General features: G+C 41.9%; 1 protein-coding gene across 1 annotated transcript; it reads left to right on the forward strand.

The window, feature by feature from the left end:
- Positions 1 to 2,243: 2,243 nt before the first annotated feature.
- Positions 2,244 to 16,759, forward strand: LOC308678321 (coiled-coil domain-containing protein 106-like). The gene is made up of 6 exons (XM_081345433.1): positions 2,244 to 2,290; positions 7,860 to 7,965; positions 9,166 to 9,288; positions 10,725 to 10,901; positions 11,397 to 11,597; positions 14,993 to 16,759. The coding sequence occupies exons 2-6, from the start codon at positions 7,896 to 7,898 to the stop codon at positions 15,403 to 15,405; spliced, it is 984 nt and encodes a 327-aa protein (XP_081201559.1). The 5' UTR covers positions 2,244 to 2,290; positions 7,860 to 7,895; the 3' UTR covers positions 15,406 to 16,759.
- Positions 16,760 to 18,332: the final 1,573 nt, after the last annotated feature.

Below are 18,332 nucleotides of genomic sequence, written 5' to 3' on the forward strand. Positions count from 1 at the left end.
TTATTGTATCCTGTCTTTATTTTACAAATAACTCAAGGTGGCAAACTTCTAACACACCTTCCTATTTTGCCCAAAACAACAACCCTGTGAGGTGGCTTGGGCTGAGAGAGGGTTACTGGCCAAAAGTCACCCAGCTGACTTTCATGGCTAAGCAAGAAACTTTTTTCCTACACTTGTTAAGAGAACCACTGCAGTTAATAACCCAGATGTTAGGTAAATCTGGCTTCCCCTTGACTTTGCTTTCAGAAAGTCGCAAAAGGTGATCACGAGGCCCCGAGACACTGCAACCTTCAAAAATACATGCCAGTTGCCAAGCATCCAAATTTTGTTCACATGACCATGGGGTGCTGCAACAGTTATCTGTTGCAGCACCCCATGGTCACGTGAACAAAATTATGAAGTATGAAAAATGGTCATAAGATACTTTCAGTGGTGGTGTAACTTTGAAGTCACTAAATGAATGGTTGTAAGTTAAGGACTAACTGTACAGACAAACAGATTGGACCCTTGATAATTAGCTAAGACATCTTGCAAATGAATCTATTACTGAAATCAAGGAAGGTGATGTGGTTAGTTTAAGCAGTGGTTAGAGGCATCTGGACAAGGCTCCAAAGGGGAACACAGTTTAGCATTAGCATAGTAAAAATCATACCAGGGTAGTCAATTTATATGATGATGAAGTAGGATTTACTAATAATTATGGGTTTCATGTGATGGCTTTGCTTTGTGGGAATATATGACTGTCACAGTCTAGGAGCTTTCACAGGCAGTGGCATTCTGTGATAGACTATTTGTGTGTTAAATTTAAATTTACGGACAAAGAATTAAAGGGAGACAAGTATAGCTCAAAACAGCTCAAAAGAGCTATACTAGTCTCCCTTTAATTCTTTGTCAATTGAAATTTGCACATTGGTTTGTGCTTAGAATTGTAAGCCGCCCTGAGTCTTCGGAGAAGGGCGGGATATAAATGGGATTTTTTTAAAAAAAAATTAACATATGACTGTAAATGTAACTTTGTAACCCAATCAGCAATTCTCTCTTGTTTTCTGTGGTAAATTGTATAAAAATAACTAGGGCTGATTTCTGGTGGACTCCTTGGGTGGGTAATCCAGAAGCCTAGACTTCTGCTTCTGTATAGAAATAGAAGTTTTGCCTTTCCTTGATCCGGTGAGGAAATAGGCGTCTTCACACTGGTTAAGTCTTCATACTTAACCAGCCTTCTGGCCTACCCTGCCGGTCTTGATTTCTGACAATAATAATTAATAATAATAATAATAATTAATAATAATAATAATAATAATAATAATAATAATAATAATAATAATAATAATAATAATAATAATAATAATATAAAATTGGAAGGGACCTTGGAGGTCATCTAGTCCAACCCCCTGCTCAGGCAGGAAACCCTATACCATTTCAGGCAAATGGCTGTCCAGTCTCTTCTTAAAAACCTCCAGTGTTGGAGCATTCACCACCTCTAGAGGCAGGTTGTTCCACTGGTTAATTGTTCTAACTGTCAGGAAGTTTCTCCTTAGTTCTAGGTTGCTTCTCTCCTTGACTAGTTTCCATCCGTTGCTTCTTGTCCTGCTTTCAGGTGCTTTGGAGAATAGCTTGACTCCCTCTTCTTTGTGGCAGCCCCTGAGATACTGGAACACTGCTATCATGTCACCCCTCACCCTTCTCTTCGTTAAACTACACATACCCAATTCCAGCAACCGTTCCTTATATATTTTAGCCTCCAGTCCCCTGATCATCTTTGTTGCTCTTCTCTGTACCCTTTTTAGAGTCTCGACATCTTTTTTACACCGTGGTGACCAAAACTGGATACAGTATTCCAAGTGTGGCCTTACCAAGGCATTGTAAAGTGGTATTAACACTTCACTTGATCTTGATTCTATCCCTCTGTTAATGCAGCCTAGCAGTGTGTTGGCTTTTTTGGCAGCTGCAGCAAGCTGGATGTTTAAGCAGCTTTTGTGGAAAATACACTGCTGAGGTGTGACGATCTACGTTCTTAATGGCTCATTCCCACGTCTGCCAGGAATCACTGGTCGGAAGGTGCGTGAAGCGGGCGCTGGGATGCGGCCACCGCCGTAGGCGTGCCTGGCTTTCTCGCTTAGGTTTCCCCCCACCCTCCCTCCAGCCCTCTTTCCCAGCTTAAGGCCGTTTTGCTCCTCCTCAGCCCCGCCTCTTCACGCCGCACTTTACAGGAGCTCCCCGGCGCCGCTCGCCTTCCCAAAGCTCCGACTTGGGACGCTTCGCTGTGGTTGGGGCCACCCGGGCGAGGAAGGTAAAAAGTTAAGGCGGGAGGGGGGGGCGGGGGTCCCGGCAGGAGCGAGGCTGCAGGTCGACCCCGGTGGCCAGGTCGGTTTCCCTCGACGCTTTCCGCCTCCTCTCCGCCTCGGAAGAAGCGGCGCGGGCTTCCCTCGAGATCAGTTAGCTAGCCAAAACATCCCAACTTGTCGCGCTCCGAGCGCCCTAAAGCGCACCGGCGGAGGCGCGCGGAGGTCCTTTTGGCGTCTCCAAAGTCCTGATCTGCGCGTCAGCCGCAAGATTTGGAAATTTGGGGGAGGGGAGGGGAGGGGAGGGGAGGGTTGGAAAAAAAAGAAGAAGGGAGGGTTTCTTCATAGCAGGACAACAGCCGAGGCCATTTTGGAGTAGTGGTAATGGACTCTGGATTTTCTTTGCCAAAGGCCTGATTTAATGGAGACGGGGAAGAGGAGGGTTGCTATGGATTCGCCCGCCCAGGGTATTTGTGTGGCATCGTTGTGGCGTACCGGCAGTTTGCTGGCATCTGGGGAGGGGGGGGAGGATGCAGAGTGTGGGAGGAGGGGGCTGTAGGGAAGGGTGGGTTGAAGCGTGGGGCAGGAATTAACGAAGTCCTGCCCCTAAGCATTTGGGTGCACCTTAGAGACTCCTCACCGGTGTGCTTCAAGTCCCCTTGGTAGGTCTCAGATGCTGCTGAAAAATAACTTTCTGACTCCGGTCTGTTTCACTTAGCACCTGTAAAACTGCTTCCCCTCCTGACATTGCTGGCTTTGGACTTTTAGAATGATGTCCTCTAATTATGTGCAGTGGGGAAGAGGTAGCTTGGGAAAGGGGGGGGGTGTCAGGTAAGATAAAAGCCCCTAATTTGGTTTATTCAGAGGTTTTCCCCCCCTTATTTTCATGTATATAAAGGGATATCACAAGGCTTATAGAAAAATGAGTGATGTATTTTGATTAATTGGAAAGTTACTAAGCTAACTCAAGACCACGTTTGGGACCATAATTTCCATGGCTAAGCAAGGTGGTTGTTAAGTGACTCACACCCAATTCTACGACCTTATTTTTTTGCCACAGTTAAGCAGATCGCTCCTGTTGTTAAATGAATCATGCTGTTGGTGAGCAAATTCGGCTGCCCTCATTGGCTTTGCTTGTCAGAAGCCAGCTGGAAAGATTGCAAGTAGAGATCAATCACCCCTGGACGTGGCCAATCATCACAAATGCATACTGGTTGCCAAGTGCCTGAACTGTGATCATTTGACTGTGGGAGCGCTATGACAGTTGTAAGTGTGAGGATTGGTTACATGTCATTTTTTTCAGTGCTGTTGTAACTTCAAATGGTCACTAAATGAATGGTTGTAATCAAGGACTATTTGAAATGGCCACTAAATCTGTATCCATTGGTGAACGGTGATTTAAACTGTGAAGACATTGCCAACACAGTGCATAGCAAATAATTGCATATTACTAAGTAAAAACTTATCAAGCTGGGACCAAGCATAAAGTGTGAATATAGCCATTCACTTGTGGAAAGTTGATAACAAATCAAGAATCCAGTTTTAAAGAAAGACCCACTTCTGCTAACTAGGACCTGGGTTCCTAGTAGGACCCGAGTTCCTTTTTGCTGCTTTGAGTATTGTAATCAGAGGAAATGCATCCCAAGCAAATGGCTGATTGCCAATAGCTTGGGAATAGCAGGTTCATGCAGAAATACATTTTTGAGACGTTATGGTGCTATAAAGGTTTGCATATAGTAATATACTTTTCTTTATGTTCAGATCAGTCTTATACATGTATAACTCCATTTTACAATCCTCCCCAATAAAATAGCCCGTTATTAACTACCAACTATAGCTAACCAAATATGTTGCAAGTTATTAAAGGGAGTGTGGGAATGGGTCACATTTAATTTACAGATGATTTAAATAATGGGAAATCTGGATGCAGCAGCCTTCCCCAACCTGGTGCCCTCTGGATCTGAAGGACAACTCCCTGATTAGACATAATAGGCACATATCCAGCACATCTTAAAGGCATCAGACCTGGGGAAGGCTGAAATATAATGCGGAGACTGACTAAAATAAATCCAAACCAGTTTTAGATTACCGTATTTTCCGGCGTATAAGACAACTTTTTAACCCATGAAAATCTTCTCAAAAGTTGGGGGGTTGTCTTATACGCCGGGTCGTCTTATACGCCGGAAAATACGGTAACATGAGCAAAATTCAGAGGCTTGGCAACTGGCCTGTATTTACAACAATTACACCGTCCTGGGATCATGTAATCATCATTTTGACCTTCACAGTTGGCTTCTGGCAAGCAAAGTCAATGGGAGAAGCCAGTTTTGCTTAACAATTGTGTGATTCACCTAACAATGGCAGTGATTTGCTTAACAACTGTGGCAAAAAAACCATTGCGAAATAAGCCACAACTCACTTAACAACTGCCTTGCTCAACAACAGAAATTTTGGGCCAAATTAAGTCAGGGATTACCTGTGCCTGTTTCGATTATTCTGACCTCTTTGGGTCCATCTGGCATCAGCTGTTTTGTTGGAATAATTGAGATGCCTTGTTGAATGTCGATACTGGTCCTTCGAGAGGAGATTCTAAAATGTGTTTTAATTTTCTGTCACCTGAGAAGAATTTGTATCTAGAAAGATCGGATATAAATAACTGTAATTCATAAATACATACTGTATTGGGGTGGTAAGTGCTGTTAGGTGTGGGCAGATGGACCGGCTTCCTAGAGATGATTCTGGTTCCTGGAATGGAATCAGAAAAGGTGCCTCTGCATTGCAATAATTAAAAATAAATTCAGCTTCACCCTCCTTGAGTTTCTCTGCATGAAAGACCTTGGCCGGGAGCCAGTTCCAGATATGTGAGATCTCTGCAATAGACACAATTCCCAACCCCCTCTCCATTTATTTTTGGCAAAGAAGAGGATGGGTGTGGTTGTAAGATACTGATGAGTGACAAGTTATTTGGTGAGAAGAAAGACGGTTGATCAGTTATTGATTGGTTTGGATTAAAGGGCTAAATAAGAATTGATGCTCAACCCTGATAAGTAAGGCACAGGATTGGTGTTTTTTTTTAAAAAAACAAAACAAAAAAAGCAAAGAAAATAGTTTTTCTCTTTGTGAAATTTAATCTCCAGGGACTTTGGTCTTGAAGAACGTTAAGCAACATATACAGGTTTACTGTGAGCGATGCAAAATTGGCCTCTATGATTGAGACTAAGAGGACTATATAAACATAGCAAAATGGGTAGGTAGTTGTATGGCATTACCTTGTTCTGTAAAACTTTACGCCAACTTCTCTAGGCATTTCTTTAAAAAAAAAAACCTGGTCAGTAATCTATTTCTACATTGTTACCAAAGAAATAACATGGATATTTCTTTTGGGGTTTTGGAGTTCTCTGAGCTTGGTTGCTTTTCTGCAGACTTTTTTGTTCCTGGGCCAGAAGAGACCATGAGTTCAAGTCCCACCTTAGCCATGAAAGCCAGCTGGATGACTTTGGGCCAGTCACTGGGCCTCAGCCCAACCCTCCTCACAGGGCATTGAACTGATCTTTGATTGTGTTTTGTTTTCAAAATATTCATATGATTTCCTCACTTAAGGCTTTAAAATCGGGAAACAAATTCCACATGTGAACAAGCCATTGTAGAAAAAGTGTCATAATTCATAGAATAGTGGACTGATTCAGATACCACCATCTTTTAAATACTACTTTTGGGTGCGAGTAAATTCCTCTACTAAAAAAAAAAATCTCCTGTATAGTTATTTTGGAAGATGCTGTCGTCCACCTGTCATAGACTGTACTAGTTTCTGGAATTGTTCGCCAAGCTTTCTAAATTTCTCTTTTGCCTTCAGTCAGGTGTTTGAAGTTGTTCCCAGGAAGCAAGGAGCTGTGTGAAGAATACTGGGTCCCCAGCTATTACCCTGGCCCAGGCAGAGATTTTGTTATACTCTATTCGTGTAGTGAGCCAATAAGTAGCTGTGCATGGACAATGAGAAAGTTCCAAAAGAGATATCCACTCAGCATAAAACTCCCAAGTTGAATAATTTGAGCCAGTTTGCAGTTGGATTCCTCCTTCATCTTCAAAGCGGAATGAAGCCACACCATGAGAACATGATGTGCAAAGGCAGCCACTGTCTGCTCTAAACTATCCCACACAGTGGTGGAAAAATTAAAATGGAAATTGTGTATGTGTGAACCATGCTCGCTGCTTTGAGATCAATGAAGGAATGGTATAAAAAAACAAAGCAGAAATATTGTAGAGGGTTGCTTGGGGGGGGGAGGGGAGAGGCCTGGTTTATGTGTTATTTACCAAATTTTTATTTTTATTTATTTATTTGTATCCCACTTTTATTATAGTTATAAATAATTCAAAGTGGCAAACATATCCAGCACACCTTTTTTTTGCTCTTATTTTTCCCATAACAACAACCCTGTGAGGTGGTTTCGGCTGAGGGAGAGTGACTGGCCCAAAGTCACTCCTCAGCTGGCTTTCATGGCTAAGGCCGGACTAGAACAAACTGTCTCCAGGTCACCCAGACAACTCAATCCCTGCAGAGGATGTTGGCTTTAGCAGCATGCGAATTGGTTAGGATTGATGGGGACTGTAAGGACAAATGGAAAAGCTCAGATTTTCCAATCCGAATTTTAGTAACCCCACCAGTTGCAGGAATTGGGGAACGTGCATCCCGTTAGGGAATTTCAATAGTTTCTCTGTTCAGGAGGAAGCGTAGGCCTCTTGGTTTCAGTTCTACTGCTATGAAAGTTCTACCGCTGCTATTTCTGTTTCTACCGCAGGGCTTTTCAACCAGTGGTACGGGTACCACCTGTGGTACATTGGCACCTGGCAGGTGGTACGCGACCATCCTAGAAAAGTGGTAGCGGGGGAGGGGAAATGAGCTGAACCGGTGGCAGCACCGCACAAGCCTGAGCAAGAGATGGCTGGAGCTGCAGGGCTGTCAGGGCTCAGCGGAAGCGCCAGGATCAGCGCTTCTTCGGGGCCGTCAGGGCTCAGCGGAAGCACCAGGATCAGCGCCAGGCTCCAGCTGGAGCTCGGCGCTGATCCTGGCGCTTCTGAGCCCAGAAGAAGCATCGATCAGCTGGAATGTGGCAGCATCTCCAGGGTCTTGTGATTTACATTCAGATGCTTGGCATCTGAAGTGAACTAAGCAACTGTTGTAAGTCAAGGACTATCTGTACTTCATCACTTTTTTCCTTTTTTTTTTTTGGTCAAGTTTTTGACACCTTGCTAGGCGACTGGTGGTACTCGGATGTTGCCATAGCCTAAAAGTGGTACAATGGGTGAAAAGGTTGAAAAGCCCTGTTCTACCGTATGGATTTTCCCCTCCCGTATCTGATCTTAAAAAAAATGTTAGACCAACAATTGTGAAAAGTAGCCATTTAGGATTTCCTGAAAGAGGCTCCTTAGTGGCTGAGGAATTTTGTTGAAGGGAGACCTTCAGACTCCTTAACCTGGAGTTGACTTGGGAGGAAAATCTAGACCAGAGGTTTCTGAGAATGGAGAAAGGAGGCATGTGTGATCCATAGCCTTAGTTATAACTTCCATCCTGTCCTCTAGGTTGGAAATATTCATCTCATTCGGGGAGGCAGGACGATGAATGAAAGCAACCACCACGAGCGAGCAGATGTAGGTAGGGGTCTCCGTGGAGCTGGAACAAAGCAAGGTGTGTATATGGGCTGGCAATGAGGTCGATTGTCCCAGGCTTGAGGCAAAGTCCTGGTAATCACGGAGTAATGCTTCAGGAAGACGCATGTTAGCTAGCTTTGCATTTTACTGAAATCAAGATGAAAATCTGAATCCAACCTATTGAGTGGGTTCATATGCTGCACTAAATCAAATCCAGATAAGCCCATTTCTGGCTTCTGAGTATGTTCATTAGAGATACCCGTGGAGCGCCTGGTAAGAATATTGACTGCACTCCTTCATCACGATGAGCCATGATTTATTTAATAATCATTAGGGTAAATTACAGATGGCTGGGTTCCCATCCTCAACTCACAAACATATCATTTACAAGCTACATGTAGGAATCAGCCCCTCTGGCTTGGAAATGAGCCTTTATGATTAGCGTAATGAAGGAACCCAGCCCAAAGTTTTTGTTAAGAAATGAGTATCCATAGGGGAATCGATTTCTGATCGGGGGAACCTCTAAATTTAAAGATTTTAGAAATAGCACCTGTATAATGACAATTCTTTACTTTTGTGCCAAAATGTCAGATCACTGTCATACTGTAGAGCTAAAAATGTGATACAGAGGAAGTGATAAAGTACTACCACTTCCATGCAGTTTCCTCATATTATACTCTATATTTCCGATAAACATGAATTGTTATTACATAGTTGTGTTTATTTTCTTGCCAATGGAATTGTCTCTTTTATTTAACTGTTAGTGAAAGTCTTTAACCAAGAATATTTTTGTTTGCCTCAGCTTAGGACTTCATGAACTATTGATGTGTTCAAACAAAATTGTGCTCTACGTCTTTTAGTTCATCTACTTTGATAAGCCATAATATTGTTTGCTTGGCTTGGGGGTGATGTGAACCTGTTACTGAGATTTGTGTACTATTCCCTAACATATATAAACCAAGTCCCATGTGATTTATTGAGTAGATCACTGGTTCTCAGTCTGTGATCTGCGGACCTCTGGGGAGGTGTAATGTTATCACATGAGGTTGAGTTACGTCTTGGTGGTCCGTGGCCACAAAAGGTATTTAAAGAGGGTCTGTTGTGAAGAAAAGGTTGAGAACCATTGGAGAAAACTGAAATTGAACAAATCGTGGTTTAGTATGATGTTGAACTTTGTGTATTCCAAGTTTATTACATTTCTTCTCCTCCCCCTGCCCCCCCATATTTATGTTTACAGTGAAAGAGAATAATGAAACTTACAAACTAGCCTTACCTTTGGATGAGCCATGCCAAATGGAGTCCCAGACGCAAACTCGTCAACGGTTATACTATGGTCTGAGCATCCCGGAAAATTTTGATGGTGAGAAACAATTGTCACCTTCCCCGTGTCAGCAACTAAACATCCTTTAACTGTGTCCTGGACTATGTATAGGCAGAGGACCCCAAGGCAATCCATTTCAGTCACTGGGAATTGGGATGGGCTTTTCTGTTTCTTCCCTGATTATGGTAACTCTGGAAAAGTGCTAAGAAAAATCACCCCAAAAAGTCACCATCACGGAAACCGCAGTAGAAAAGGGACCTCTGGGGTATTTGGGGACCACAGCTGTGTAGCACTGAGGATTCTGTCTCCAGAAAGTGCTGTGAGACAGGTGAGAGCACACAGAGATGGCACTTATTTAGAACGCAGTAAAAAGTGGTGTCCTTTTCTGAGACTGAACCCAAGTACAGATAGTCCTCATTTAACAACTGCTCTATTTAGTGGCCGTCCAAAGTTATGACAGTGCTGGAAAGATAATTTTGGGACTGGTCCTCGCATTTATGACTGTTGCAATGCTTCAAGTCGCGTGGTTGAGATTCGGGCACTTTGCAGCTGCCAGGCATTTTCAGCCTCCTGCGGTCATGTGATTGCCATTTGCATGTTTCATAGCCAGCTTCCAACAAGCAGAGTCAATGGAAAAACCAGTTGTAAAATCAGAAGTGGTGGTCACATGATATCTTACTTAACAACCTCCAGTGTCTTGTTTAATGTCCACAGCAGAAGTGAAATTGTAAATCTGTCATGGTCATGTGATGCTTTGCTTAATGACCACATTGCTTAGTGACAGTTGTTAATCAAAGACTAGATAAGTTGGTTGTTAACCAAGGACTAGTAATAGTCCTAATAGATTTTTCTATAAACGTGGGAGATGTTCTATATACAATCCTTACAACTCTGAGAGACTGTAGCTTCCTAGCAGAGCACATGTTTTCTAGGCAGAAATTTGCACAACAGACTAAGCTGTGATGTGGTTGGCTATTTTGTGATTTATTGTATCAGGCAAACACTGCCTTTGCCTGACATTTTGCAAAGACGTTTCTTAACAGGAATGGTCAGGGGACCTCTGCAGAATGCCTGTGTTAATTCTGTATTTCGGTCTAACGTAGACAGGTAGCTTTGAATCGTTTTCCTCAATAAATAGATGAACAAGTATCATGTTTTTGACTCATTTGTATAATTGGGGTCCCTTAGGACTAGTGTGGAGAACAGATCACATTTTAGATCACAGAAATATTGAACATTCAACCTGGTTCACAAACTTTAAGCACGCCCGTACTATACTCAGACAAATCAGCCACATCATGGCTAAAGCTGGTGACCTGATTCATAGTGCATTCTAAGAGAAAGATTGGATATCCCCACAATACGCTGAACTAGGAACTGCCAAACTGTTTCAACCTAAACTAGAGCTTTGCACAAACCCAGTTCAGCACGGTGCATGAATGGAGCCCCGTGTTGTGCCTCTTGTTGTGTCTTAGAGGTTCCAGAGATGCCAGCTCCATCACTGACCCTGGTGACCAATATGAAGACCCAGTTACAGATGGCATTGGAAAGGAACTCTTGGCTGCAGAAGCGAATCGAGGACCTGGAAGAAGAACGAGATTTCTTGCGCTGCCAGCTAGACAAATTCATCTCTTCAGCCCGCCTGGATGCTGGTAAACGTTCTGGAGCCTAAGGGAGTGGTTTTGCTGGATTAGTGGAAAGCACTTTATTGGAAAGAAGAAATAAAGGTGGGCAGGGAGGAGAATGGGTGCCAAGACACTCGGCTCTTAAGAGAAAGGAGGGAACTATTTAGGATAGGGATAGACCATGGTAGTAGACACTTTTGGCTTGAGGGCCCATTCAGCATTTTGAGACAGGCTGGGGAATTCTAGCCGTTGAAGTCCACTTATCTTCAAGCCCCCAAAGTTGAGAAACATAATGGGGATAATGTGCAATGTGTAGTCTAATCAGGAGCCATTCTGATTGAGGTTGATAGATGTCGAATTTAGCCGCCCATGAAGGACCATAGGCTGATTATCCTTATTAAAATAAAAGTATGCAGTAATGGCCGTGATTTGGAGGAAATTAGTAACCCAGGTGGGTGCTCTTGAGCTTCCCATCTCCCTCGTCAAATGCGATTCACTTAGCCTTTCTCTCTTCCAACCTAGATGATCACTGTTGTAACAAACAACTGCCCCGGAGATCTGAAGTATTGGAGAGCCGAAATGGGGAGGTGACAGACGATGACAGCCTGGGCTCCTGGATGACCACCAGCCCTGAAGAAGGTGGTTCTGTGGAACACAAGAAACCCAAAGCAGGGTTGAACCGGCGACGCTTTGCCAAGCCTAAAGTCCGGGAGAGGCAGAGAGGTAAGTACTAAGGCTTCAAAGGTTTGGAGAGCCATGGCTCAAGGTTTACAGCAGCATCTCTCAACCTTACCACCTTTAAGATCTAGAATCCCCCAGCCAGATACTATAGTCTTCGATTTACAACCATTCATTTAGAGACCGTTTGAAGGGACGACTTATGACCGGTGCTCATACTTAACAACCTGTCATAGCATGTAGCATCCGCATTGTCACATGATCAAAATTCAGGCCCAGCAACTGGCATGTATTTGCCCCAGTGGCAGTGACCTGGGGGGGGGTGTCAGGTGACTGCTGTTTGCAACCTTCCCAGCCAGCTTCTGACAAGCAAAATCAATGGGGGAAGTTGGATTCGCTTAACAACTGTGTGATTTAGTTAACAACCAGACTGATTCACTTAGCGACCCTGGCGACAAAGGTCATAAAATCAGGTGGGGCACACTTAACAATCCCAATTGTGGTTGTAACTCAAGGATTACCTGTATAATAAAATAATAATTTGCATAGCTATGCAGCATTTCCAATTAGATCTCAAAAAATGACTTGAAAGTAGAAGGGCAAGACAACCATTTCATTTGTCCTCTTGGGGTGGATTTTTTTATATGTTTTTTTTAGCATATCTTACGATCAAAACAGATTATTTTCTCCACTGATAACCTCTTAGGATTCTCCCTCTCCAATCTGTTTTTTAAAAGAGGATATTTACCGTATTTTCTGGCGTATAAGATGACTTTTTAACCCATGAAGATCTTCCCAAAAGTCAGGGGTCTTCTTATACGCCTGGTGCTGAAACTTTAGGGACAGGGCTGGCTGGAAAACCTGGAGCGGATCTCCCATTTGGTCTGCGCAGGGAAAGCTTTAGAGTGAATTAGGAAAAGTTTAATCCATTTGCACTGTTTTATGTTTACGTTTGATGACAAACAGCCTTATGTTTATAAGTGACAGTTTTCCTACTAAGTACCTGCATGTCATAAGCATTTGAATTAAAATTACCATATTAAAATCAAATCTGATGTTTTTTAATTTTTATTTGGTGTGCGTTGGAAGAGGGGTAGTCTTATACGGCGAGTATAGCCCAAACCCTATAATTTAACAGGAAATGTAGGGGGTCATCTTATACGCCCAGTCATCTTATACGCCGGAAAATACGGTAATATTAGTTTCATTTTCAGTTCCATCGAAAGTGGGTCTTTTTCCTAATAGACAGTTACTTTCTTAATAGTCTTCATTCATTATTGTCTTTATTTATTTAAGTAAGAAATAAATGGTCAACAGAGCATCCAGATGTTTATATAAGGCCAGCAGAAGATAAAATAGTTATTGCCATCATCATCTAAAATAATCTAGCACAAAAGGGACCGCAAGAGGAAAGAAGAAAAATAAACAAATTTGAAATTAGATTTAAATGTACTGCAACCGTATTTGCAATCATTTTGAATTAAAAATTCTAAATTCTAAAACACTAAATGGAACTAATTTCTCAGTATTTCTACTGCCATCTCTTTGCTACAGTAAAGTGAAGTTCTTTAAATTTAAGTGTTTTAAGTTTCTTCCAGCATTTTTTTCTTACTAGATTTAAGAACAAACATGATTTCATTTAGCCATAGATCTAGTAGACAAGAAACTGTTGTTGTGGTCTATGGATGAACAGCTGTAGATATTTCTCTAAAATTTTAGATTTGATGTTCTTTTCCAAAGTCTTAAAACTTGGCATTTTTCAGTAAAACAGGGGTTCCCAAACTCTTTTTTCCCCGCAGCAGTGTCCCATTCCAGTGAAACTTTTTATCTTTCTCCACCTTTAAAAATATTTAGCCCAGAGCATGAATCCCTGATAAAACTCTTCACTTGGGTTAACTAGTGTCTTATTTCACAATAAATATAAAATTAAAACCTCCATGTAGTTACCGGTAAGTGAAAAGACAATAAAAAAATGGAATTAGAAACTGTTTTATTGCAAACATCCAACAGCAGACAAATAAAAGATGACCATATATTCATTCCCATCTTCTCCCTTTATGTTTAACAAAGGCAATAATTACGAGTATATTAGATATGTTGCAAACTTATTTATTTATATCCCACTTTTATTATTCTGGAAATGACTCAGCATGCCTAATATCCCTTCCTCTTCTTTTCCCCGCAACAATTGGCACAGTTTTAATCATTTTTTTTAAATTTATACCTTGAATTCATCCCTATTTATGATCGCAAAGAAAGACTGGAAACCACAAAAGAACACATTTGTCACATTGACATGAAATAGAATTGTTCTTGAATGTCCCCTTACAGCCCCCTTATCTTTTACTGCTCTTGAATATCGTCTCTGAATGCTAATACCTACATTGGAAGATGCTTTTCTAGTACAAAGGCATTGAGACACCGGAAAAGAGAACACATACAGGAGAAATGCAATCGAGCGCTTGACCATCGGTTGCTAGGTAATACCGGTGTGGATGTTTAGGTGTGAGGCTTAGCATTCTCCTATTTTTGGCTTTTGGGAAGCATCTCATTAGCTACCATGGGAACAAAATCCTGAAATAGACCATTTTGATTTGATCCAACAGAACCCTTACAATATTATAACATAGAAGTTATGATATTGTAGTGTAAGTCTTTTTTTTATTTTGAGGAAAGAAAGGGAGAAGTAGGAAGGAGAATCTAGAGTTTGAAAATCAAGATCTCTACAGTATTGCAAGGATAGGCAACCGGGCATCTGAGACATTTTACATTCTTCACAGTCTCAACCCATATGGGCAGTGTAAGATATGGTTAGAGCTTTCATTAAAATGTTTGTAAGGGATATCTTGTTAAGATGTACGGAAACAGGGAATTTTGATTTAGCTTATCCCGATCTCACCTTAAAGCCTCAAGTCTTGGTAAAAAGAAATGATCCGTTCTCCTTTCCTCTCCCTCCCCTCCTCACCTTGCCCTTCCCTTCCCTCTTTTTTTTTTTATCCATCCTTAAACTACTCACCATCTTATTTCCTATTTCTGATCTTGACAATTATGGCATATGCCTCCTCCTTGACTTTTCTTTCCTTCTTTTTGCAACCTATCTTCTCTGTCCCTGTATTCATCCTTTCATGTCTATCGATGTTCTCAACTATAAATGTATGTTTTTTTTTAACCTGATCCGATTTATTTTTTGCCTTTTGCCTTTCCTGTCCTATACGGCATATTATAACCCTCCCACATCATGTCCTTATCTGCGTCTCCATCCCAACTTGTTGCTTTCTTGCCTTAAATGGCAATTTTTCATTCCTTTCATCTTGGCTTTCATGGCGTCTGGTGTTGATGAGGTGCTGTTCTTCTCTTTTTGCATTTTGCGGTTCAATTACACTGCTGTTTGTCTCTATCCTCCATGGTATTGTCTACCTGAACCCAAATTCACCATTCAGTGAAGGATGTGGATGGAGTTCTCTGCCGGTATAAGAAGATCCTGTACACTTTTCAGAAGCTGCAAAGCATGAGTCGGGCCTTTGAACATCATCGGGTGGACCGTAACACTGTGGCCTTGACCACCCCCATAGCAGAGCTCCTTATCGTTGCTCCCGAAAAATTGGCTGAAGTGGGTGAGTTTGACCCATCTAAGGAGCGTCTGCTTGAATATTCCCGGCGATGTTTCATGGCGCTAGATGATGAGACGCTCAAGAAAGTGCAGGCCCTCAAGAAAAGCAAGCTTCTACTGCCCATCACTTACCGCTTTAAGAGGAAAACGGACTCTCCTGGCTCCGCTGCTGGCAACTCTGTCCCTTCTCCTGCCACGCCACCCAAGCAACTTCTGCCGATCGCTGAATGTTACACGCGATGAATGCTCTCCTGGAGCTACTGCTGGAAACTACTTTGCCAGCCCTTTGACCTCTCTTTCTTTGTACCTCCTGCATCCCCCCCGAACCCCCATCCATTATTCAGCAAACTCTGTTTGTGTTGAGTTTTCTACCATGATGCACAATAACCTTCCACCTTCTCCTAGGTTTAAATACTGAATGAAGCCGCTGTTTCACAGGAAGGGCCAGCTCATCATTACACAAGAGGCCTAGGAGTGGTTTCCTAGGATTATTACTTGACTATAGATCTGCCTATCTATGCTTCCCTCTTTAAAGCCTTCCCCACAGCTACCAGATTGCTTTCATTTTCCTTCCTTCCATTTGAGACTTTGGCCAGAGGAGACATAATGGCGAAGGAGAAGTTGGCAGACCTAATATGTCCCATCCCACAATAAATGACATCATGGATAGATTGATTGTAATTGTTGCACAGGTAACTTGAAACTGCTAACAATGTTAGTTTATTGATTGATGGTAATTATAGCCTTGCTATACAGCATACATTATGCTATACACACATTTTTTTAAAAAATAAAACTCCTGTCATTTGGGGTATGTCAAAACAAATGATATAACAAGAAGATGGTAAAAGTTTGCAAAAATGTCCCTGTCAGCCGCAGTTATGTCCCCAACTTTGTTGGTTAGGGTGATTTGGTCTTACCTTAAGGGCCACCATCTAACAGTAGGTTAAATAACAGTAGCCTGAGGGAGAGGGGTTGCCTCGGTGAGAGCCAAATCACTCTTAACCAACAGAACTTATTCTTTTCTAAACTGGAAGAGGGAAAATAAAGTTGCATGATGCACTTCTGTAGTTTTTCCTCTCCTTGCTTGAGAACCTTTTCCGTGTTTTCTGAGCTGTTAGCAGATGCCACTGGTACTGTTATCAATTCTATTTTGCTGCTGTTGTGGTTACCATTCCGTTTTCATTACAATCTTGCTATGATTGGAAGAATTGCAGAATTGAGCTGCCTCTGCTTTCCTATTGTCTCCCAAAGATGGTCTCACATCCTGAGCCCCTACTACATCTTTTGCCTCATAGATTTGGAAGGTATTGCCTAAAACTTTTCCCTAGCTATTGTCCCACTCCAAGCCCTCAACTGAAATTTTCTGCTGGCAATTTTGCTTTCTCCCCCGCCCGCCCCCCTCGCCCTCTCAGTATGTTCGTGAGGAAGTGTGTTTGAATGCAAGGACTTGAATTATATATTGTGTTCCTTGAGGGTGCTTCCTTTTTATTCAGTGTAATTAGCAAACTCTTCCCACTGTGCCTGTAATTTTTTTCTCTCCAATCGGTTTTCTGTGTTAAAAAAGAAATTAAAAAGAAAATATTAAACATTTTATTAAAACAGAATTTAAATTAAAGAGAACATTTTGGTATAACATTCTGCACTATGTATTTTTTTTACATAACCTTGTGTAACACATTGCAAAATGGGGCAAATATACAGCCTGGGAAAACAAATGTGTGAATTATTAGAGTGGAGAAGTCCAGTTTCCTTTGTTGAAAGGAAATGGAGGCTGCTTGGGAAAGAAGGTTTTTGTTTATTTAGTTACCAGAAACTTCAATGACACAGCATGTTTCTGGGGTGGCTGACAAAATGGAATTGGGAGTGTTTTTATATCTTCTTTGGACTTTGTATTTGAGGTTGTTCCTGTTCCACATACTTTGACCTCAGCTTAAGTGTGCCCTTTTGGTATTCTAATGGTGGTAAAGGTTCCCCCACACATGTGTGCTAGTTGTTTCCGACTCTAGGGGCCGGTGCTCATCTCCATTTCAAAGCCGAAGAGCCAGCGCTTGTCCGAGGACGTCTCCGTGGTCATGTGGCCAGCATGACTAGACACCAAAGGCGCACGGAACGCTGTTATCTTCCCACCGTAGTGGTCCCTATTTTTCTACTTGCATTTTTATGTGCTTTCGAACTGCTAGGTTGGCAGAAGCTGGGACGAGTAACAGGCGCTCACTCTGTTACGCAGCACTCGGGATTCGACCCGCCAAACTGCCGACCTTCTGATTGACAAGCTCAGCGTCCTAACCCACTGAGCCACCATCACCCTTCTAATGGTGGTAGGTTAATCCTATTATGTCCTAAAGGTCATGTTCCTGTCCTTGAAATCTTTTGTTTTCTAATCCCATCAGCTCAAACCTTCTCTGGGGCCGTGGCTAAAGGCATTTTGCTTATGAATAGGTGACCCAGTCTTTCTGAATAGGATTATCAAATCTGCATTTCTAAAAGTTGGCCTGCTCAGTTTCTGCTGGGGGCAGGGGCTGCTTTTAAGATTTTTTGGGGAAATATGATATTCTGCCTTCTTAATATTCTCCAAAGTATTTCCTTTTTTAGGAAGGTGGGTGGGTGCTACTTCCAACACCTTCATTCTCTGAGAGTTCCTGGATTACATTTGGACTTGTTCAGTTGGTTTTCCCTTGGTAAGACGGGCGTACTGGTTAGCTTCCCAGTTAAATTTGTACAAAGATGGGATTTATAAGTGTATAATAGTATATAGAACCTACATCACTTCAAAGTTTCCTAAAAGGCAGAAAATATGTTTAAAATGAGGGCACAGTAAGTTCAAGAGACAATCTGCAAATAAGTGGTGCATTAGAAAAAAGAAATAGGTACTTTTGAATTTTCATAAAGAAATGGAGACACTTTCATGCTGATAAAATTCAACATGGAAGATGAAAGTATAACCCCTTAAGAAAATATGCAGGAAAACGCCCCATAAAGTAGCACAGATTGCACAAGCTTTAGGAATATGTCTGTTCCCTTTCAAAAATATAAAAACCAGCAATTATCTTTCTATAACATTAATTAGCATGATCCTTGTGAAAAAGGGAAAATAGCAGCGCTCTTTATATTAGAACAGTTGCCCTGGAAAAAATAGTGTCTGTGAATTACATCCCTACAAGTATTTT

Source organism: Vipera berus (genome assembly GCF_964194415.1).
Source record: "Vipera berus genome assembly, chromosome: Z".
NCBI lineage: Eukaryota > Metazoa > Chordata > Lepidosauria > Squamata > Viperidae > Vipera > Vipera berus.